This window comes from Dama dama, chromosome 4 (genome assembly GCF_033118175.1).
Source record: "Dama dama isolate Ldn47 chromosome 4, ASM3311817v1, whole genome shotgun sequence".
NCBI lineage: Eukaryota > Metazoa > Chordata > Mammalia > Artiodactyla > Cervidae > Dama > Dama dama.
Window position 1 is genome coordinate 68,752,174 of NC_083684.1, and position 20,305 is coordinate 68,772,478.

Here is a 20,305-nt window from a genome sequence, read left to right on the forward strand (position 1 = left end):
GGAGAAGGGGGCCAGCCCTGGGACCGTGAGGGAACACACACCAATGGGCAGTAGGCAGAGATTTATTTCCACAGCCCCTGCCTCCACAGGCCTGTCAGTCCGCCGGAGGGTGGTAGAAGGCAGCAGGACCCAGAAGCTGAGGTCTGCACCCTCAGCCCACTCCCAGAACGGGAAGACCACCAGACAAGGTGTCCCGGCCTCGCTGCCCAGGCACCGCACCCGGGGCACGCCCAGCTCTAAGCCTGGCCGGGGGAGCGGTGGCCGGGGGTGTGGGTCAGGCCAGCTCTTTCCCCTCCAGCTCTTCCTCCTCGTCGTCGGCCCCTGCCGTGGCGGGGATACCGTCGTCGTCCCACGGCGCTTCAGGCTCTGGGTCCGGAGGACACATAGGTGCCCCCATGGCCTCGGGGTGCTTGCGTTTGGCGTGCCGCCGGAGCGTGTTGGTCTCCATGAAGCGCAGCCGGCACACCGTGCACTGGTAGGGGCGCTCGCCGGAGTGGACGCGGTGGTGGTGGGCCAGCTCACCCGCCTCTCGGAAGCGGCGGGGGCAGAGCGGGCAGCGGAAGGGCCGCAGGCCCGCATGGATGTTGCAGTGCCGCCGCAGGTGGCTGGACCGCTTGAAGGTCTTGCCGCAATCCTTGCACTCGTGCGGCTTCAGCTCTGAGTGTGAGATGCTGTGACGCTCCAGGTCGGAGAGGTAGGGGAAGGCCCGAAGGCACACCGGGCAGAAGTGCGGCGCCTTCTTAGGGCCGGGGCCAGAGCTCTCGGGCCCGCCAGCCACTGACCCTTCGGAGACCGTGTAGGGCACACCCTGATCATCGATCAGCAGGAGGTCACTGCCATCGCTGCTGCCCACCGGGGCGCTCACCCCCTGTGTCAGGGGGGGCTCCTGCTCTGACTTGGCTGGGCGGCCCCGCTTGCGCGAGAGGGAGGCCTTGAGCGTCCGGTTGGAGGAGGTGGCCCCCCCAAGACTTCGGCCTCGGCGGCCCCGGGGAACAGGAGGAGATAAGGCCAGAGGTTTCTCTTCTTCCTCAGGCAAAGGCGAAGGCCACGGGTCTGGGCTGGGGGTGTCCATTGAGCAGTGGGGGGCTTGGGTCTGGGCACTGGAGCCGGGCTAAGAGGAGAGAGGGGCAGCCGTCAATGCAGGGTGGTCTGGAATAGCCCTAGTCCCCCAGACAACTTCCTGGGTTCCAGTCCATCGACCAGGGCATGGCCGACATCCGCTTGGACAGGCAATTAAAGCCAAACTAGTGGGTAAAACAGCAGGATAATTCTGTGCCAGTCGCTAAACACCTGGGCCCCACAGGCATCTCCCAGACGTCCCTAACTCCTCCTAGACATTCAGGGTCAAGGAGCAAAAATAAACTCTTCCTGGGGTGACAGAGTCCAACTGAGAGTGTAGGCCAGTGTTTGAGCCTCAGAACAGAGAGAAGAGCCAGCAAGGTCTCAGAAATGTTTTATCTCTCTTCCTGACAAGGTGAGAAGGCCAGAGAAAGGGACCGGGGTGGGAGGGGTGGGGGGTCAGGACTGGAAGAAAAAAAGAAAGGGACTTGTCCCGGGTGACGTGTGCTCCTGAGCTGGAAATGAGGATGTATGTCAGAGCTGTTACGAGCCTGGGCTCTGGAGCCAGAGGTTTGATCAGAGCTCAGGAGCTCAGATTCCTGAACCTGTCACTCACTCTCTGTTTGGTGGCCTTGGGCAAGGCGCTCACCTCTTCAGGCCCCAGCTAAGCCTTTGCGAAACATGGTATTTCTACCTACTCGCACAGACGTGCCATGAGGATAATATACATAAAGTGCTCAGTAAACAAGGGGCTTCCCTGGTGACTTAGACTGTAAAGAATCAGCCTGCAACGCAGAGGACCCGGGGTCCATCCCTGGGTAAGGAAGATCCCCTGAAGAAAGGAATGTCTGCCCTCTCCAGTATTCTTGCCTGTAGAATCCCAAGGACCCAGGAGCCTGGTGGGCTGCAGTCCCTGGGATCGCCAAGAGTCGGACAGGACGGAGCGACTAACACTTTCACACACAGAGGTCCTTAGGAAATATTAGCTCTTATTATCATGGCTTGTAACTAAGCTTTACACCAACCCTCTGAATAAGGGTATATCACCTCCTTTTTGCAAACTTGGGAAACGAAGGCACAAGTTGCCAGCTCCCTCTGCTGGTAAGCGGCCGGGTCAGGACTTGATCTCAAGGACTCCAGTGTCTCAGGGAGTGGTAAGTTCTAGGCCCAAGGGAACTCATGAGGTCCCTTAGCCCTACGTTTGAATCCAGCTCTGCTGTTAACTAACAAGTGGCTTTCTCTCTCCGAACGAGTTCCCACCTCTGTGAAATGGACATAGCAGGGTTGCCGGTTGTAATAAGCACCAAACAATCTACCATCAGCAACACCACCAGGGCCTGGGACCAGGGGACTAGAGTGTACTAAAGTTAAAGGCGAGAAACACACAGGTGCACCCCATTAAAGCAGGCACCCAGACTGAGACACACCGAAGGGCAGCCACTTTTCCGTAACCACACGGCTCCCTCTGTTGGGAGTGCCTAGGCCTGAACCCGGGTCTCTGGAACGAGGCCCAGACCCTCGCCCTCCTCCACCCCGGGCGCAGGCGCGCGCTCGGCCGGCGGCCCCGACCGCGCGGGGCGGGCCCTGCGGGGGCGGCGGCCAATGAGCGGCGCCGAGCCGCGGACGGCTAGGCCGAGCCAGGAAGGGGGTCTGCGCGCGCGCGGCCAGGCGGGCCGGCTCGGCGGGGCGCGAGGTCGGCGCGCGCGCCTCGGCGGTCGCGCGAGCCGGAGCAGGTGGGGGGCGCGCTCCAGGCGCGCACGGCCCCGGGCCTCCCCTCGCCCGCTCCCGTCCCCCCGCCCGGGCCCCCCGCCTCTCGGGTACCTCATTTGCATGCCGCCTGGACTCGCGAGTGTGCGCGCGCGGGGGCGCGAGGCCGGCGCGCCGGAGGGGGCGGGGGAGAGGGGGGCCCTGCCTCCCGGCGGCGCGCGCGCGGCCCCGCCCCTCGGAGAGGACGCCCCTCCCCCACCCCCCCGCCCGGCCCGGCCCGGCCCGGCCCGGCCCGGCCCGCGGGGAACAAAGGGCACGCGCTGGGTCCTAAGGGCCGGTCACGTCCCCGTCGGCAGGCCGCTCCTGCACACCCATCGCTCTCGCTAGCCCCGAGCGGGAAAAAATTACGGCACCAACACATCCTACATAAACAGAAATATCGTCCTCCCCCAAAGGACCCAGCCGGGTGACCCAATCAAAGAAAGATACCAAAAGGAGGAGAAGCGCGAAAATGGCGGCGGGTTCCCGTAGTTAACATGGCGCCCGATGGGCTTCAAAACCCACTGGAAGACTAAAGCACAAGATGGAGCCCGCTCTTTCCTCCTGTGTCTGTCGCAGGCGGCGAACTTCAATGTCTGTCTTTTCCTGATGCCACCCGACGTCCTACCCAGGAGAAGCCTGAGGTTGCGACGAGGGACTCAAATCTGCCCTCATCTTTGTTAACACCCACCAGCGTCGACAACGCCGGGATGAGGCCGAGCGCTCGTAGCTTGTTGCCCTTAGTCTGTATGGCGCCGAGGGTCGCCTTAAGCCCCGCCCCTTCCCCATGCCCTCACCCAAGATGGCGCCGCCCCGGCTTCTCTACCCTCCAGCAGCTGGGAAAGGGACGGGAAAGAGGGAGAAGGGAGGGCGGCGGGGAGGAGGGAAGCCAAGAAGGCGGGAGGAAGGGGGAGTGAGGGGGAGAAGGGAGCCGAGGCGGAAGTCGAGGGGCCCCCCGGGTGGAAGTGACGCTACCCCCGCTGCCCAAAATGTCGGCGCCCAGAGGGAGGTGTAAGTAATTAAAGAGGAAAGCCGACTGACTTTCCCGGCCTCCCGGGGCCGCCTCAGGGCTCCAGAAACCCCGCTCCGAGCGAGCAAGGTGGACTCGCCGGGCCGCGGGGCCAGCCAGACCTGCCCCCGCCCCGGGCTCCCGGGCCCGCACCTCTCAGGGACAGGGGGGAGGGGCACAAAAGGCCGGCTCTCGGGGCCTGGGTCCCCGAGTGGACTGGGGAGGGGGGCCAGCCCCGCGGGCGACTGGGTGGGGAGGAGGCGGGGCCTAGCGGCGCCGGGGCGGAGCGATGGCTGCGAGGAGGCTGAGTGGGCGTGGCTTGCGGAATGGGCGGGACTGGGTGGAAGTGGGAGGAACTTGGGCAAGGGGCGAGGTTTGACGAAGGGGCGTGGCTCTGGGAGACTGGTAGGCGGGCCCTAGGTTGAAGGGTCCTCCACTGGGGCTGAGTGGGGAAAAGGGTTCAGTGTGGAGGTGGGAGGAGCTAGGAGAATGGGTGGAGTTTGTCTAGGGATGAAGCTTTCAGAAAGTGATGGGCATAGTGGAGGGGGGTGGGGTTTAAGCGTGTTATTTGGGGGCGTCTTTAGGGGAAATAGCAAGTCTTTATAACTGCAGGTGAAATGACAGAGAAGATGGGGAGGGCGTCAGAGAGGAACGGCTGAGGTGGCAAGAGAGTGAGAGTGATGGGGCCTTGGAAAGAAAGGGGTTTACATCAAGCCTGCGCTTAAGGAAAAAGTGAGCGGGATTTAGTAGGTAGATCTTGAGAAGAGATGGAGACTTCAAGAGGAAGCTCGGAGGAATTTAGCAGACAGCAGTTAATCAAAACAGCTTAGCTGTTGAGTCTTTGCTGTGTGGTCAGTAAGCACTTGGCGGTGTGGCCACAATTATGCTTAGTCCTCACCACCTCCTGAGGTAGGTCCTCCTAGTATCCTGTTTTGCGGATGGAAATAGAATCGGTTGGTTTTCTCGAGGATAGTCATAGTCACCCTGGAAAGTTGATTCATATGCCCTTAACCCAAAATCTTTGTTCTCTCATTGGTTAGCAATGTCAGCCTTCCTCCGAAGATGACTTTCATCTTCAAAGAAGAGAGGGGGTGGCTTTCAGAAATACAACAGGCTTCAGGAACAAGGAGACTTTGGAAGGAGTGGGCGGGGCTTAACCACAGTGGGTGGGGCTTGGAGCAGGGCGGGAGTCCAGCTTAGAAGTGATTGGGAAGATAGGTAGATGAGTGGTGGAAGGTGGGGAATCCCAGGAGAGTGGGAGGGGTTTTAAGCGCAGTGGGCGTAGCCTTTGACAGATGGGCGTGGCTTGGGAGGTAGTTCGCTGGATTTCCAGGGACAAGTGGCAGGTCTCTGAGTCCAAGGAGCCTAATTGGGGAGGCTGATGGGGAGGTGACTCCCTCACCCCGCTCCATGTCTCCCTGCTCCAGAGAGAGCCCCCACCCGCCACTGCCCTCGCACCGCGCCGCCATGGATGACGCGCCGCTGCCAGCGCCCCCGCTCCCCGCCCGGGCCCCAGCCCCGGCCCCAGCTCCGCCCGCTGCTGCCCCCCGCGTGCCGTTTCACTGCAGTGAGTGTGGCAAGAGCTTTCGCTACCGCTCGGATCTGCGGCGCCACTTCGCTCGGCACACTGCGCTCAAACCCCACGCGTGTCCGCGCTGTGGCAAGGGCTTCAAGCACAGCTTCAACCTGGCCAACCACCTGCGCTCGCACACCGGCGAGCGGCCCTACCGCTGCTCCGCCTGCCCCAAGGGGTTCCGAGACTCCACCGGCCTGCTACACCACCAGGTGAGTCCTGCAGCCCAGCCGTAGGCTGGCCTGGCTGTGCTGTGCCCTCGGAGCCCCGGAGACCCACTGTGAGCGACAGCAGACAGCTGGCCCCTGAGAATATTTCTCTCCCCCTCCCTCCCTCCCCATCGAAGCATCCTGACCAGTGAAACCAGGAACTAAAACATTCACAGTAAATTTGCCCCTCCACTCGCCCGTGCTTCTGCTCATATGCCAGCAACTTTGTGTTCATCTTCCCGTACCGTTTTCTAAGATAGATTTACCATATATGTCCTTAATTCCTTTACTCAGCAATTATCTATCAAGTGATTTCCCAGTTCCCAACCCTGGGGCTACCAGGATGAAACCAATAACGTCCATGCCTTTGGAGAACTTACATTCCATTGAAAGTGGTCCATCGCCAGGTAGACAATCAGCAAATTCACAGGCAAGGGTGATCTAGATAGAAAGGCAGAGATTTGGGGAAGGAAGTTAAAACACACTAATAACCACCTGCTATGGAGGAGGAAAGGGGGAAGAGCTCTGGGCTACCAGACAGGGTAGGAAGGGCAGGGCAAGGTGATGCTCCAGCTGAGACCTGAAGGAAAAGCAGGAATTCGCCGTGGGAATAGCATAACAGGCAAAGGGAACAGCCAGTTCTGAGGCTGGAGGGACCAAAAGAATGCGGACAATGGCCGGACGCAGAGAATGAGGAGAGGGTCGCAGCTGGATCCTGGTCCCGTGGATCAGGCCGGAGGCTTCCCCTGCGTCCCCCCGGGAGGCCAAGACTCCGTTCCCTGGTCTCGACGCTCCGCCCTGACGCCGGGCTCTCCCTCCTGCCCTCGCAGGTCGTCCACACTGGTGAGAAGCCCTACTGCTGCCTCGTCTGCGAGCTCCGCTTCTCCTCGCGCTCCAGCCTGGGCCGCCACCTCAAGCGCCAGCATCGTGGGGCGCTCCCGTCCCCGCTGCAGCCCGGCGCAGGCCTGCCCGCCCTGAGCGCGCCCTGCTCAGTCTGCTGCAACGTGGGGCCCTGCTCTGTGTGCGGGGGCGCGGGGGCGGGCGGGGGCGGCGCCGGCGGCGAGGGTCCAGAGGGGGCAGGCGCCGCCGCGGGGGGCTGGGGGCTGGCCGAGGCCGCGGCGGCCGCAGCGGCGGCCTCCTTGCCCCCGTTCGCTTGCGGCGCGTGCGCGCGGCGCTTCGACCAGGGCCGTGAGCTGGCGGCCCACTGGGCGGCGCACACCGACGTGAAGCCCTTCAAGTGCCCGCGCTGCGAGCGCGACTTCAACGCGCCCGCGCTGCTGGAGCGGCACAAGCTGACCCACGACCTGCAGGGCCCCGGCGCGCCCCCGGCGCAGGCCTGGGCCCCCGGGGCCGCCGGCGAGGGCGGCGAGGTTCAGCCAGCCTGGGACGGCGGGTTGCTCCTGGGCCGCGCCGGGGGCGGCGTGCCTGAGCTGGGGGTGCTGCTCCCGGAGGGCGGCGGCGAGGCGCCCGCGGAGCCGTCGGAAGACACGCTGTACCAGTGCGACTGCGGGACCTTCTTCGCGTCGGCGGCGGCGCTGGCCAGCCACCTGGAGGCGCACTCGGGCCCCGCGGCCTACGGCTGCGGCCACTGCGGGGCGCTGTACGCGGCGCTGGCGGCCCTGGAGGAGCACCGGCGCGCCAGCCACGGCGAGAGCGCGGGCGCGGGCGGCGCGGAGGCGGCGGCCGCGCCCGCCCGCGAGGGGGAGTCCCCGTCCGGGGAGCCCGCGTCCGCCTCGGGCCGCGGCAAGAAGATCTTCGGTTGCTCCGAGTGCGAGAAGCTGTTCCGCTCGCCGCGCGACCTGGAGCGGCACGTGCTGGTGCACACGGGCGAGAAGCCGTTCCCGTGCCTGGAGTGCGGCAAGTTCTTCCGCCACGAGTGCTACCTCAAGCGCCATCGGCTGCTGCACGGCGCCGAGCGGCCCTTCCCCTGCCACGTCTGCGGCAAGGGCTTCATCACGCTCAGCAACCTCTCCAGACACCTGAAGCTGCACCGGGGCATGGACTGACACGGCCGGGCCGTGCGCCCCGCCGTCCGACCTCCCCTCCCCGGGGCGCTGGACTCAGGGCCCGGGCCCCGGGGACCTAGGGACCACGAGGGAGGCGCCCCCCACTGGCCCTCCAGAGCCAGGCATGGGCCCTGGGAAGAGGGGACCCTGGCTGGAGGACAGGGGACCACCTAGCACCTGCACAGGCCCCTGAGCTGGTGGGCGGCAAGACTAACCTCGGGGTCCCGGATCTATGGAGAGACTCCTAACCTCGAGGCCCCTGGAACACTTGCTGAGCACCCCCATATCAATCGACCTCTAAGCTGTGGGGAGCTGGGGATGACAAAGGGGTCTCCACAAGTCCTCCTCCTCTCGAGGGCCCTAATAATTAAAGATGGGCACGCCCTTCCCCACCCAAGGAAAGACTGCCCCTCTTCCTAAGAGCCATCATTCCAACCATCTAGATCTGGAGAATGGGGGAACCATTTCCCTGGATTTCCCCCCCGCCCCCAAATGCTATCCACCAGGAGTCGTCACTGGTGCCCCCAGATAACAGATATAGCCGGAATCTGCCTCCTCCCCTGTCACTTAGACCCTGTGTGGAAAGAGGACCAGGGTAGTTGCCCGGTCTCGCTCCCCTACTGCGGAATGGATGGACCCTGATGATCTTCCCCACCCCTCAAAACATAGAATAGGCTGGTTCAGAATCCGACCCCCTCCCCCCGTAGGATGAACTGATCCGGATCCATGTAGACTCCACCCCCTGTCCACTGGAATGGGCGGTGCCGGTTGCGGCCTGCACCCCACCTCCTCAGAGCAAATACCACAGACATTCCTCCGCGACCTCCAGCGTGGGGGCCGGTCCACGTCATCTCCTGCTCTGCGAGCTCAAGAGTGGGGCGTGGGGTTCGCCGGGGCATCCCTCTCGCTCTGCTGTAGCACCTGTCAGTCTTTCCATATCTGTCAGTTTGTCTGTGTTCTTCCCAGCGCCAAGGGGAAGGGGGCTTTGGCTGGGGGGGGGGGGGGTGTCCCCTGTGAGCCTCGACCTCGCCCCCTCGCCCCACTCCCCAGCTTCTCCTGGACCCCAATAAACGCCGTCCTTTCAGCTGCTCCCGTCTCAGGTCCTGATCCTTGGCTTTTAGGGACGTGGGGGCTTCTCCCTCCCTGAATTAGAGCAGGGAGACAGACAAATAAAGACAGCTTTCCTTTCGCTGGAGACATTTCGAGTCCTCCACTCCCTCACAAAGACTGCCTGCCACCTCGTGGCATGTGGGAATCTTAGTTTCCCGATCAGGGATCGAACCCGTGTCCCCTACACTGGGCGCGTGGAGGCTTAACCAGTGGACCGCCAGGGAAGTCCCAGTGTATGACCCTTTTAATGTCAGGGATGGTTTAGATCTCATCCGAGTGGAACCCTGCCTCTGAAAGACAAAATTCACCCCCAACGGATGGATATGCCCCCTGGGACCAGACACACCCTTTAGAAACCCTCAATCCCACAGGACACGCCTCCTAAACACCTAAAGGCCCCGCCCCTTAGCTTCTGTGTCCCAGGCAACCAAGTTTGTCCCTTAGCATCCTTCCGCTAGATTAGGATCCGCCCATCTGAGAGTGAGCAGACTTTCCACACTGTCTTCTACACACTAGATTTTATTCCTGTACTGAGTGCCAGGCACTGTAATTCCCCCTGGGGATCCAGCAGCGAACAAAATTACTCCCTGAGAAAACAAGTGGCTGGACTGTGTCACCTTAGGTGGAGTGGTCTGGTGGGGGGAGGGGGGGGTGCTTCTCTGCAGAGGTGACACCTGATCTGAGACCAGAAGGGTGAGGAAGGGCCGGCCAAGTGGACAGCTGGGCCAGCCCAGAAGGGGAGGGGCTGGTGAGAGGAGGTGGAGTGGTGAAGCAGGAGTCAGGGCACGAAGACCCTGGGCCGACACAGACATCTGACTGTGCTCCGTGGACGCTGACAAGCACGACTGTAAGGGTGAAGGGATGCGACTGCTGCTGCACTTTCCAAGGGTCCCTCTGGCCGGCCGCTGGGTGGAGAAGGGGGCTGAGGGAATGCAGAGCAGACTACTGCAGTCCACCAGGAGAGAGACGTGCGGGCTTGGAGCTGAGCGGTGGACAGAGCTGGGGGGGGCCCAAGGTGAATCCTGGAGGTGCGATGTGGGAGGGCGTGTTGTGTGTGCGCCTGTGTTTAACGGAAAGAGAGGAATCAGGGCAGAGGCTGCTTTCGTGGTGGGGCCGAAAACGGAGAGAAAGCAAATTTAGGTGAGGCTGGAGAGGTCAGGAGCGCCATCTTGAGCTTAAATTTGAGATGCTTGGGAGGTGGTGGTGTTCAGTTGCTAAGTCATGTCTGACCCCACGAACTGCAGCACGCCAGGCTTCCCTGTCCTCCACCATCTCCCAGAGTTTGCTCAGACTCATGTCGATTGAGTCAGTGATGCCATCCAACCGTCTCATCCTCTTGCCCCCTGCTCCTCCTGCCCTCAATGGCACGCTTTAATAAGGCTGTGCTATTGATAGGCATGAACCCTAGAGAAACCCTGAACTCAGAACCACTGAAATACCATTGCTATGATTTAAGCATGTCCCCTCAAATTCATATGTTGAAATCTTAGTACCCAATGAATGTGATGGTATTTGGAGGTGGGGCCTTTGGACGGTGCTTAAATCATGAGGGCGGAGCCCCCACGAATGGGATTCATGCCTCATAAAGGGCTTCTTTGTAACTGAAAGGACTCCAGAGAGAATGTAGCCCCTTCCACCCCATGAGGACACAGCAAGAAGGCACAGCATTGAACAAGGAAGAGGCCCCCTCAGCAGAAGGCAACCGTGCTGGCACCTTGGCCTTGGACTTCCAGGTTGCAGAACTGTGAGCAATAAACTTCTGTTGTTTATAAGCCACCCGGTCTGTGGTATTTTGTTATGCCAGCCTGAATGGACTAAGACATTCATCACCAATACAGTGAATAAATAAATGATGGTATATTTATGCAGGCTTCTCTGGTGACTCAGATGACAAGGAAGCTGCCTGCAGTGCAGGAGACCCAGGTTCAATCCCTGGGTGGGGAAGATCCCCTGGAAAAGGAAATGGCAACCCACTCCATTATTCTTGCCTGGAGAATCCTCATGGACAGAGGAGCCTGGTGGACTGCATGGGTCCACGTAGTTGCAAAAGGGTTGGACATGACTTAGCGACTGAACAACAACAACAACAAATATTATGCTATGAAATACTATAGGGACTTCCTTGATTGTTCAGTTAAGAATCTGCCTTGCAATGCAGGGGACACAGGTTCCATCCCTGGTGGGGGAACTAAGATCCCACATGTCTTGAGCACCTAAGTCCACATGCCACAGAAAGATCCCACAGGAGTCAACGAAAATCCCTCCTGCTGCAACAAAGACCCAACTCTGCCATTTAAATCTATAAACACTATACAGGAAGAGAATGCATGAATACAGAGATACACAGTTACACAAGTGAAAGTTACAAAGAAGCCAGGCCAAAGAAACCAGATAGGTAGAGTCCCATTTCCTTCTACCACATGGAGGCAAGCAAAACTGAACTGCAATATCGCTTAGGACGCCCTGTGGGTGTGAGCCATCTAGAGGAAAACTTTTTTTTTTTTTCCTGTAAAACTCACAACAGTGTGGATAGATGGGTTAAGCTCGGGGTGGGACATAGTGGAACCTTCTATGGGGCTCTGGGGCAGCTGCCAACATTCCTTTTCTTAATCTGCTGATTATTTTATAATTCTTTGTTAAATTGTGTGTTTTTATCATGCGCTTTACACCGATACGTCTTATATTTCACACAGAAAAAAAACATTTAAATGAAGGAGATAAGTTTGAGGGCAAACAAGTGGGAGTTTATCATTCAAGAAAGACGTTTTGCCTGGAGATCCACACGTGCCCACTTGGAAGGGTGGCAGATCGGCCCCTGGGAATGCTCAACCTCTCCTCTCTACCCCCACTACTCAGCAAGGGGAAACAGACTCACCCATTTGGGGTAAAATAAATATATATATTTCTCCGAGTTGGAGAAACAAGACCCACCTCTTTAGGTACAGGTACCGCCCCCAGGGACAAGACCCGCCCACTTGGAGACCGCTCTGCCTGCAGAGTCGAGGGCCGAGAAATGTGCCAGGGTTGTCATGGAGACGCTCGCCTGGCAGTAGGGTGATGAATAGGGACCTCCCTCCCACCTCACCTGCACTCCAATCCTTTCTCTTCCGAGACGGTAGCGAAAGGGACTCACCCCTTTCCCGAATGCTCCCCAGTGTCAGGGGGTGGCCTGGACCTGGTCCCCTACTCGTGACACGGAGAATCCATTTTATCGATGTGCTCAATTGAGGCTCAGAGGCTGAAGGGATGGGTTTTACCCTGGGGGCGATCTCAGCGGTTCCGGAGCATCAACTTCTAGCCAGACGCCGGCACTCCCACGCCTCTGTGGGCGGCGCTGACTCCCGCGCGCAGACCCGCTCACCTGCGCTCCGCATCTCCCCTCCTCCCCACGGCAGTCTTCCCTTCCAGGGAGCCCCCATTGCAAAACCTGAAGCCGCGTCCTCCTCACCCCGCGTCCCTCTTTGTGTGCGCCCTAAGTCTCTTCAGTCGTGTCAAACTCTTTGCGACCCCCTGGACTGTAGCCCGCCAGGTTCCTCAGTCAAAGGATTTTCCAGGCAAAAATATTGAAGTGGGTTGCTAGCCCTCCTCCAGGAGACCTTCCCCATCTTCAGGATCGAACTTGCGTCCCTGAACGTCTCCTGCATTGGCAGGTAGGTTCTTTACCACTAGCACCACCTGGGAAGCCCCTCGGCCCTCTTTATTCACCTACAAATATTGCTCGACGTGCGACGCTCACTAGGGTAAAGCAGGTAAACAAACATGTGAAGAAACCCCCCGCCCTCGGGGCGTTTATATTCCAGTGGAAGGGGAAATAGGCAATCAGTGGGCAACTGATACACAGCCTAATATTTGTGATACGTACAATGTTGGAAATTAGGGCCAAGCAAGGACTAGATGGTGACAGGAGAGGTCTTTTAATTTTTATTTATTTATTTGGCCGCGCTGCGCTGCTTGTGGGATCACAGTTCCCCTATGAGGGATCGAACGGATGCCTCTGCCATGGAGGCGCGGAGTCCTAACCACTGGGCCGCCAGAGAGTTCCCAAAAGGGCTATTTGAGCTAAGGTGGACGAGACAGATGTCTCTGAGGAGATCTGTAAGAAACGAGGGAAGTAAGGAAAACATGATGGTAATCTAGGAGAGGCTTCCCAGGTGTAAAAAATCCGCCTGCAGTGCAGGAGAAGCGGGTTCGATCCCTGGGTTGGGAAGATCCCCGGGAGAAGGAAATGGCAACCCACTGCAGTATTCTTGCCTGGAGAATCCCATGGACAGAAGAGCCTGGCGGGCTACAGTCCATGGGGTCACAGGGTCGGACACGACAACCTAGGAGGAGGGCATTCCAGACAGAAAAGTGTGCGTGCAAAGCCCTGAGAGTGAACGAGCCAAGAGCGCGGTGAGGATGGAGCAGAGGGAGAAAGGCTGGAGCCCGTTAAGGGAGGCTCCAGGGTTCAGGCAGGTAGGGCGGGGAGCGGAGGTGTAGGTGAGGAAGGTAGGGAGGAAGAGGTGAGAGCCCCGGGACAGGGACCGCGTTCAGCACAGGAGCAAAAATGATTATGGTTTCCTGGTGCTGGAGACCGGACGGAGGGAGGGGCGGGTCCGCGAAGCAGGGACGCCAATGAGGAGGCGGCAGCGGCGGGAGTGGCATCCAGAAGGGCAGCGCTGGACCAATCAGCGCCAGCCCCCGCCCCCAACCAGAGGACCCCGCCCTCTGCCCGGGGCCCCGCCCCCAGACCGAGCCGGCCCCGCCCAGGCCTCAACGCTCACCTGGACCCGGGCCCCGCCCGCTGCCCAGGGGCCCCGCCCCCTACACGGGGACCCAGCCCCCAGCCCCAGCCGGCCCCGCCCAGGCCTCCTCGCTCACCTGGACCCGGGCCCCGCCCCCTCCCTGCTCGGCCTCTCCGTCTCTCCTGCATCCGGCCCGGCCTCCGCGCGGGTCCCACAGGAATTTCTCTAAAACACTAATCGGATCATGTGACTCTCCAGCTTAAAACCTTTTCAATGGCTCCTCAGTACACTCGGAATGCGTCCGGCCTTCAGCCTGGACTGGGAGGCCGGACGTCGTTGCTCGTGAGGCTCTTGCCATGCCCCAATCCAAGGCCCCACGTGTCCCCACAAGGCACAGATTCCCACGGCCGCCGCCGCTGCACACACGGACCGCACGCTGATCCCTCTGAAACTGCTTTCCCTCACCCTCATTCCTGAATTCGTTTCTTTCTTTTATTTAGGAAAAAATACTTTAAGGCTTTAAAATATATATAATAAAATAAATGCACACACACTTAGGTATATACCCAAAAGAATTGAAAACAGCCATTAAAACAAAAACTTTACACGTAACGAATGCTCGTAACAGTACTGTTCACAACAGTTCAAAGATAGAAACTATCTAAGGTTCATGAACAAATGAATGGATAAACAAAATACAGTAACCCATATGATGGAATATTACTCAGCCATAAAAAGAATGAAGCATTGGACTTCCCTGGTGGTGCATGGATAATAATCAGCCTGCCAATGCAAGGGACATGTGTTCAATCCCTGGTCAGAGAAGATTCCACATACCGTGGAGCAACTAAGACCGTGAACCACAACTATTGAGCCTGTGCTCTAAAGCCCACAAACTGCAACTACTGGGTCCATGCGCTGCAACTACTGAAGCCTGCATGCCCAGAGTCTGTGCTCTGCAACAAGAGAAGCCACCGCAATGGGAAGCCCGTGCACCACAACGAAGACCCAGTGCAGCTGAAAATAGTTAAATAAAAAAGAATGAGGTATTGACACAGGCTACACATGGATGAACCTGAAAAACATAAGTGAAAGAAGCCAGTCATAGAGGACTACACACTGGATGACTCAACTGATATGAAACATCCACAGCAGACAAGCCCATAGAGACAGAAAGACAATTATTGGTTGCCAGGAGCTGAGGGGAGAAGGGAATGGGGAATGACAGATTAATAGATCTGGGTTTCTGTCCAGGGTGATGAAAAAGTCCTGGAACTAGACACTGGGGTTTATTGTACAACTTTGTGAATGTTCTTATATCACTGAATTGTACACAGTTCAAAATGGCTAAAATAGTAAATTTTTATTTTATTTTATTTTTTTGCTGCACCACGAAGCATGTGGGATCCTAGTCTCCAACCAGGTGTCAAACCCACACCCCCTGCAGTGGAAGCCCAGATTCCTAACCACTGGACCACCAGGGAAGTCTCTAAAGTGGTAAATTTTATGTTATGTGTATTTTAACAAATAAAAATATACACACAACATGTTCATATATTGACTACTAGTTTTAAAACATAAGGTACTCCTGACTCCATAGATCTCTCCCCTCCCCTGACTGCCTCTCCCTTCTCAGAGGTCACCCTATCCCAAATTTGGTACTTATTGTTTCCATGGATGTGTTTAAACTTTTGATTCTTAAAATGCAGCATTATCCACCAAGTGCTTTTAAAAATCATGCTCCTCACCCACTACCATCTCTCCCATCTCTTTGTGAGATACAGAGACTTAGACCCACCACTTTGAAACTCTCAGGACCTCACTGCTCTGTGAAATGGGAGAGTAACGTTACCCACTTCTTAACACCAGGAGGAACAAATGGGTTTGTGTTTGTAAAGCACTTACATTGTAAGTTATCATTTATTTTCATTTATTTTTTATTATCCCTATTTGCATCTTTTCTCTTTACTTTGTGAAGTATGAAACACATTCACCATGGTTTCAAGTTCCAAAAGTACAAAAGGAGAGAGTGTAGTCACTTTCAGTCTTGGGAGTTAGACAATGTTGCCAGCTCTTCGCTCTCCTCCCAGTTCGCCCAGACACAGCCCACTGATAAGTGCAGACGGGGCAGGCTATGCTCCATCTTCCAAATTTTCCTCTGTTATCACTTGGAACCTTTCCATATTTTTACACAGCGAACTTCTTTGTTCTTTCTTTTATGAACACACAGCATTCCGCTGGGTAGATTTATCACTCAAATCCCCGACGGATGGGCGGATGCGCATTTAGTTCACTTCCCCTGTTTTGAAGCAAGGCACAATACTGCAACAATTAACCTGATACAGACACTTCTCCTGGCATGTTTCTGCGTAGTGCTGGTATATTTCCTTCCTATTTGCATTTGCTCCCTCTTCCCATTTCTAACTCTTGGCTTGCATCCTGCAGGCTTCAGCAGAAACACTGTTGCCTCCAGGAAGCCCTCAGGGGTCACTCTCACTCAGAGGCGAGTCTGCTCCGGTAATCGCAGGGCACCCTGCTTCCTGCCTCGGAGCAAACTCTCCGGGAGGGCAGGAGGGCCTGTGTCTGTCTCCTGCTCCGTCAGACCGCGAGCTCCCTGTGTACTGGGTCCAGTGGCCTCTGTCTCTGCTACTGAAGCTCCAGCACCAAGGACAGAGCTAGCTCGTAGTAGGTGCTCAGTAAACAGCGGTGGCTTCGGATGGAGTGAATCTACGTAGCACAGTGAGTAACCGGTTTCTTAACGTCAAGGGGATAGCCACGCGGGGGTTAATCACGGAGGGAGAGACTGAGGCTCACAGACGGAACGTCGCCTTCTCAGGCAGCCGAGTGACGGCTGCAGTCAGGTTCCCGTCCCGATTGCGGAGCCTTTTCCCGTCGGCTGTCACTCAGGGCCGCATTCACCATCTTTCCCGGCCACCCGCCTCGCCCCGCACAGTGCCTGGCGCTGACAGGACCTGATGAATGTGCATGTGTTGAAGGAATGAATGGGTGTGTGTGTGCGGGTGTGCGTGTGTTGTGGGAGGTGGGGGCTGACCTCCTGGAGGCAGAGGACGGGCCCCCAGCCCCCTCCCCTTAGAGGACCCAGGCGTCCGAGCCGCCCTGCGTCCCCGCCTCCTGGGTCCCCGCGTCCACCCGCTTCCGGCCTCCCCGCCAGCCTTTTCCCCTTCCAGGCGCGGGCGAGGAGCTGGGTTTCCGGGGGGAAGGCTTAGGCGGCGACACCGAGCCCAGCCTCCTCCCCCGCCCCCGCCCCCACCGCGCTCGGGGGCCCTGCCTCCCCGCTACCGCCGTCCGCGCTCGGCCGGCCGCGGGGAAGGAAGAAAGGAGCGGAGAGGCGGAGGGCGCGGAGGTAAGGGCCGGGCGCCGGGCCGCGGGACCGAGCCGCGGGTCCCGGGCTCAAAACCCTGCCGGGGAGGCCGCGACCCGTCGCCCCGATTCTGCCGATCACGCCTGCGGGGGGCCGAGGGCTGGGCCCAGCGCGGGGACGGGTCCCCCTCGGGGGCCGGGGGCTCCCCACCCAGCCCCAGCGGCCTTCCTCGGGGGGGCGTCCAGGCCCGGGCCCCCAGGCCCCTCCTCTCCCTTGTCTCAGGCGCCCGGCCCCCTCCCCCAGCCTTCTCCACCCCCGGGGACCCCGGAATCCACACCCCCCACCCCAGGTACACAAGTCCAGATGCGGGTCCCCGGCATTTCCTCCCCAGCGCGCGCGCGCACCCCCAGCCCCCGGATTCCGGGCCCCTGAGCCCCCTCCCGGCCTAGGACTCCGAGCCCTCCTATCCCGGCCTCTCCCAGCCTCTGGCCACCGAGGCACCCACACTCCATTTCCGGGGCCTCCGGACCCTGCCTCCCACCCCCTCCTCTCTGGCACCGGGGACTGTGTCCCGGCCCCTCCCGGCACGCTCCGGACGGGGCCCCCCCGGGAGGAAAAGCGCTTCACTGACTTTGCCCCCGCTTTCGTCTGTCTGTCTCGGTCTCGCTCTCTGTCTCTCTTTCTCTCCCTCTCTCCATCCTGCCGCGGTCCCGCTGGTCTCTGCTGGCCCCATCTCTGCCCGCATCTCTTTGTTTTCTCTTCATCTCTGTCTCTGCTGGGTGTCCCCATCTCTCTGTCTCTCTCTCTCTCTCCTGCTTTCTGCCTCTCGCCGTCCCGTCTTCTGCTTCTCCAGGTCTCTGCCTCTCGCTCCAGCCCCTTTCCTCGTCTGTCTGTCCCTCTGTTGCCCCGCTAAACCTCTGACCCTCTCTGTCTCTCCATCGCTCTGGCTCTGCATTTCTGCACTGCCCCCCCACCCCCGCAGCCCCCCGCCCCCGCAACAATATCTCTGTCTTTTCCCTTTGTATTTACAGGCATGGATCCGCAACCTCCTCCACCTGCCCAGGGAAGCCCACCTCACCGGGGCCGGGGCCGAGGCCGGGGCCGGGGCAGAGGCCGAGGCCGAGGCCGTGGCCGGGGGGGTGCCGGAGCCCCCCGGGCGCCCCTGCCCTGCCCCACGTGTGGCCGCCTCTTCCGCTTCCCCTACTACCTCTCCCGGCACCGGCTGAGCCACTCGGGCCTGCGGCCCCACGCCTGCCCCCTGTGCCCCAAGGCCTTCCGCCGGCCGGCCCACCTCTCGCGCCACCTGCGCGGCCACGGGCCGCAGCCCCCGCTGCGCTGCGCCGCCTGCCCGCGCACCTTCCCCGAGCCCGCGCAGCTCCGGCGCCACCTGGCCCAGGAGCACGCAGGAGGCGGCGTCGAGCTGGCCATCGACAGGGCGGCCAAGGAGGCGGCCGAGTCCGGCTGGGGCCCGCAGGACAAGGCCGCCGAGCAGCCACCCGGCGCCGGAGCGGAGGAGGAAGACGCGGCGGCGGAGGAGGCAGCGGCTGCGCGGCCTGAGCCGTGGGCCACGGGGGAGCCGGCCACGCCGGCAGCTGCCACTAGCGCGGGGCCCCGCGAGCCGGAGGGGGCCGAGGCCGAGGCCGGGGCGGCGGAGCTCAGGGCCGAGCTGGCGCTGGCGGCCGGGCGGCAGGAGGAGAAGCAGGTCCTGCTGCAGGCCGACTGGACGCTGCTGTGTCTCCGCTGCCGGGAGGCCTTCGCCACCAAGGGCGAGCTCAAAGCGCACCCGTGCCTGCGCCCCGAGGGCGATCAGGAGGGCGAGGGGGGGCCCCCGCCGCGCCCCAAGCGCCACCAGTGCTCCATCTGCCTCAAGGCCTTCGCCAGGCCCTGGTCGCTGTCCCGCCACCGGCTGGTCCACTCCACCGATCGCCCCTTCGTGTGCACAGACTGCGGCCTGGCCTTCCGCTTGGCTTCCTACCTCCGCCAGCACCGCCGCGTCCACGGCGCGCTCAGCCTGCTGGCCCCGCTGCCCGCGGCGGCCAAGAAGGACGACAAGGTGGCGGCGGCGGGCGGCCGGACCTCAGGGAGGGGGCCCGAGGGGGGCGAAGGGGCGGAGCGCGGGGCCGCCGCGGAGGGCGGGCCAGGCGGGCAGAACGGAGGCGAGGCGGCCCCTGCCCGGGCCCCGGCCGGCGAACCCCGATTCTGGTGCCCCGAGTGCGGCAAAGGCTTCCGGCGCCGGGCGCACCTGCGGCAGCACGGGGTGACCCACTCGGGCGCGCGGCCCTTCCAGTGCGTGCGCTGCCAGCGGGAGTTCAAGAGGCTGGCCGACCTGGCGCGCCACGCGCAGGTGCACGCGGGGGGCCCGGCCCCGCACCCCTGCCCGCACTGCTCGCGCCGCTTCTCCCGCGCCTACAGCCTGCTGCGTCACCAGCGCTGCCACCGCGCCGAGCTGGAGCGGGCCGCCGCCGCGCAGCAGGCACTGCAGGCCCCGGCCTCGCCGCCGCGCGCCCCGCCGCCCCCCGCGGGCCAGGAGGCCGAGGGGCTCCCGTTGCCCCTCGCCCACATCAAGGAAGAGCCGCCGTCCCCGGGGTCCCCGCCCCAGTCGCCGGCGGCAGCAGCACCCCCTGTCTTCCTCAGCGCCTCCTGCTTCGACAGCCAAGACCACTCGGCCTTCGAGATGGAGGAAGAGGAGACTGAGAGCAAGGCTCACCTGCGCGGAATGGGGGGCCTGGCCTCCTGACCGGCACCGCCCCCCTCAGCCCCTCCGTGGGAGACGCCCCCGCCCCGGCCTGCAGCACGGAGGAGGGAAGTGAAAAGAGAGGAGCCTCCTCTGTGAACCCACCCTCCCCTTCCAGCCCTCGACACTAGGGGCGGGGGCTGGACGCTCCTCGGTCCCCATCGCCCACCCCCAGGCCCCTGATGCTGGTTAGAAACTGCTCGCCCCACGTCTGAAGGCAGGACGCTGAGTCGGAGGCGGAGGACATTGGCCAGAGGGATGGAGACTGAAGGGGGACCCCCCCCCCAGCCTGGCTGCCTCCCCATTTCACACACTGGACACCATCACCTCTTTGGAACTGCCGGATCCTGGGGTGGGGGGCAGTCCCCAGTGAGCAAAGGTCTGTCCCTGTCCCTTTGTCCGTCTGTGAATAAATGTGAGTTTGTGGAACTGGAGAGAGTGGGGCTGTCTGTGCAGGGAGGGCCGGCGGAGGGGGTCTGGGGAGCAGGGCGGCGTCTGCCAGGCCCTGAGCCTTGGCTCAGAGTGGAAGGAGGCAGAGCCCCACTTCAGGGGACATGGGCCCACCAGCCAAGCAAGACATTCATGAGAAGAGCCAGGGGCGGCAGACGACAAGCTACCCTCTGCCCCGGGGGTCTTTGGGGACCCTTACGTGCACTCATTGACCGAACACTGCCTGGGCGCAGCTCGAGGCCCCGGGATGCGAGAAGAGGAAAGCCACTCGGCACTGGCTGACTCGGTGTAGCCACCGGCCCCAGGCGGCACTCCTGCTGATACGTTTATGATAAAATAATTAAAACGGAATAAGATTAAGCA

At 60.7% G+C, this 20,305-nt stretch overlaps 3 protein-coding genes across 7 annotated transcripts; 2 read left to right on the forward strand and 1 right to left on the reverse strand.

Moving 5' to 3' along the window:
• Positions 1-46: 46 nt before the first annotated feature.
• On the reverse strand, positions 47-3,698 carry ZNF524 (zinc finger protein 524). Of its 3 annotated transcripts, none has more exons than XM_061140251.1 (2): positions 3,603-3,698; positions 47-1,111 (listed from the first exon to the last, which is right to left on the reverse strand). In XM_061140251.1, the coding sequence occupies exon 2, from the start codon at positions 1,070-1,072 to the stop codon at positions 275-277; it is 798 nt and encodes a 265-aa protein (XP_060996234.1). In that variant the 5' UTR covers positions 1,073-1,111; positions 3,603-3,698; the 3' UTR covers positions 47-274. The 3 variants fall into 3 exon arrangements, with proteins under 3 accessions (XP_060996234.1, XP_060996235.1, XP_060996233.1); XM_061140252.1 differs by lacking the exon at positions 3,603-3,698 and adding an exon at positions 3,497-3,592; XM_061140250.1 differs by lacking the exon at positions 3,603-3,698 and adding an exon at positions 2,881-2,972.
• FIZ1 (FLT3 interacting zinc finger 1) lies at positions 3,588-8,710 on the forward strand. Of its 2 annotated transcripts, none has more exons than XM_061140247.1 (3): positions 3,588-3,816; positions 5,242-5,599; positions 6,427-8,710. In XM_061140247.1, exons 1-3 carry the CDS (start codon positions 3,593-3,595, stop codon positions 7,600-7,602), a joined length of 1,758 nt encoding a protein of 585 aa, XP_060996230.1. In that variant the 5' UTR covers positions 3,588-3,592; the 3' UTR covers positions 7,603-8,710. The 2 variants fall into 2 exon arrangements, with proteins under 2 accessions (XP_060996230.1, XP_060996231.1); XM_061140248.1 differs by lacking the exon at positions 3,588-3,816 and adding an exon at positions 4,399-4,723.
• A 6,676-nt stretch (positions 8,711-15,386) lies between these two features.
• ZNF579 (zinc finger protein 579) lies at positions 15,387-19,921 on the forward strand. 2 transcript variants are annotated; one of them, XM_061140253.1, is made up of 2 exons: positions 15,387-16,175; positions 17,790-19,921. In XM_061140253.1, the coding sequence occupies exon 2, from the start codon at positions 17,792-17,794 to the stop codon at positions 19,493-19,495; it is 1,704 nt and encodes a 567-aa protein (XP_060996236.1). In that variant the 5' UTR covers positions 15,387-16,175; positions 17,790-17,791; the 3' UTR covers positions 19,496-19,921. The 2 variants fall into 2 exon arrangements, with proteins under 2 accessions (XP_060996236.1, XP_060996237.1); XM_061140254.1 differs by lacking the exon at positions 15,387-16,175 and adding an exon at positions 16,721-16,800.
• The last annotated feature ends 384 nt before the right edge of the window (positions 19,922-20,305 follow it).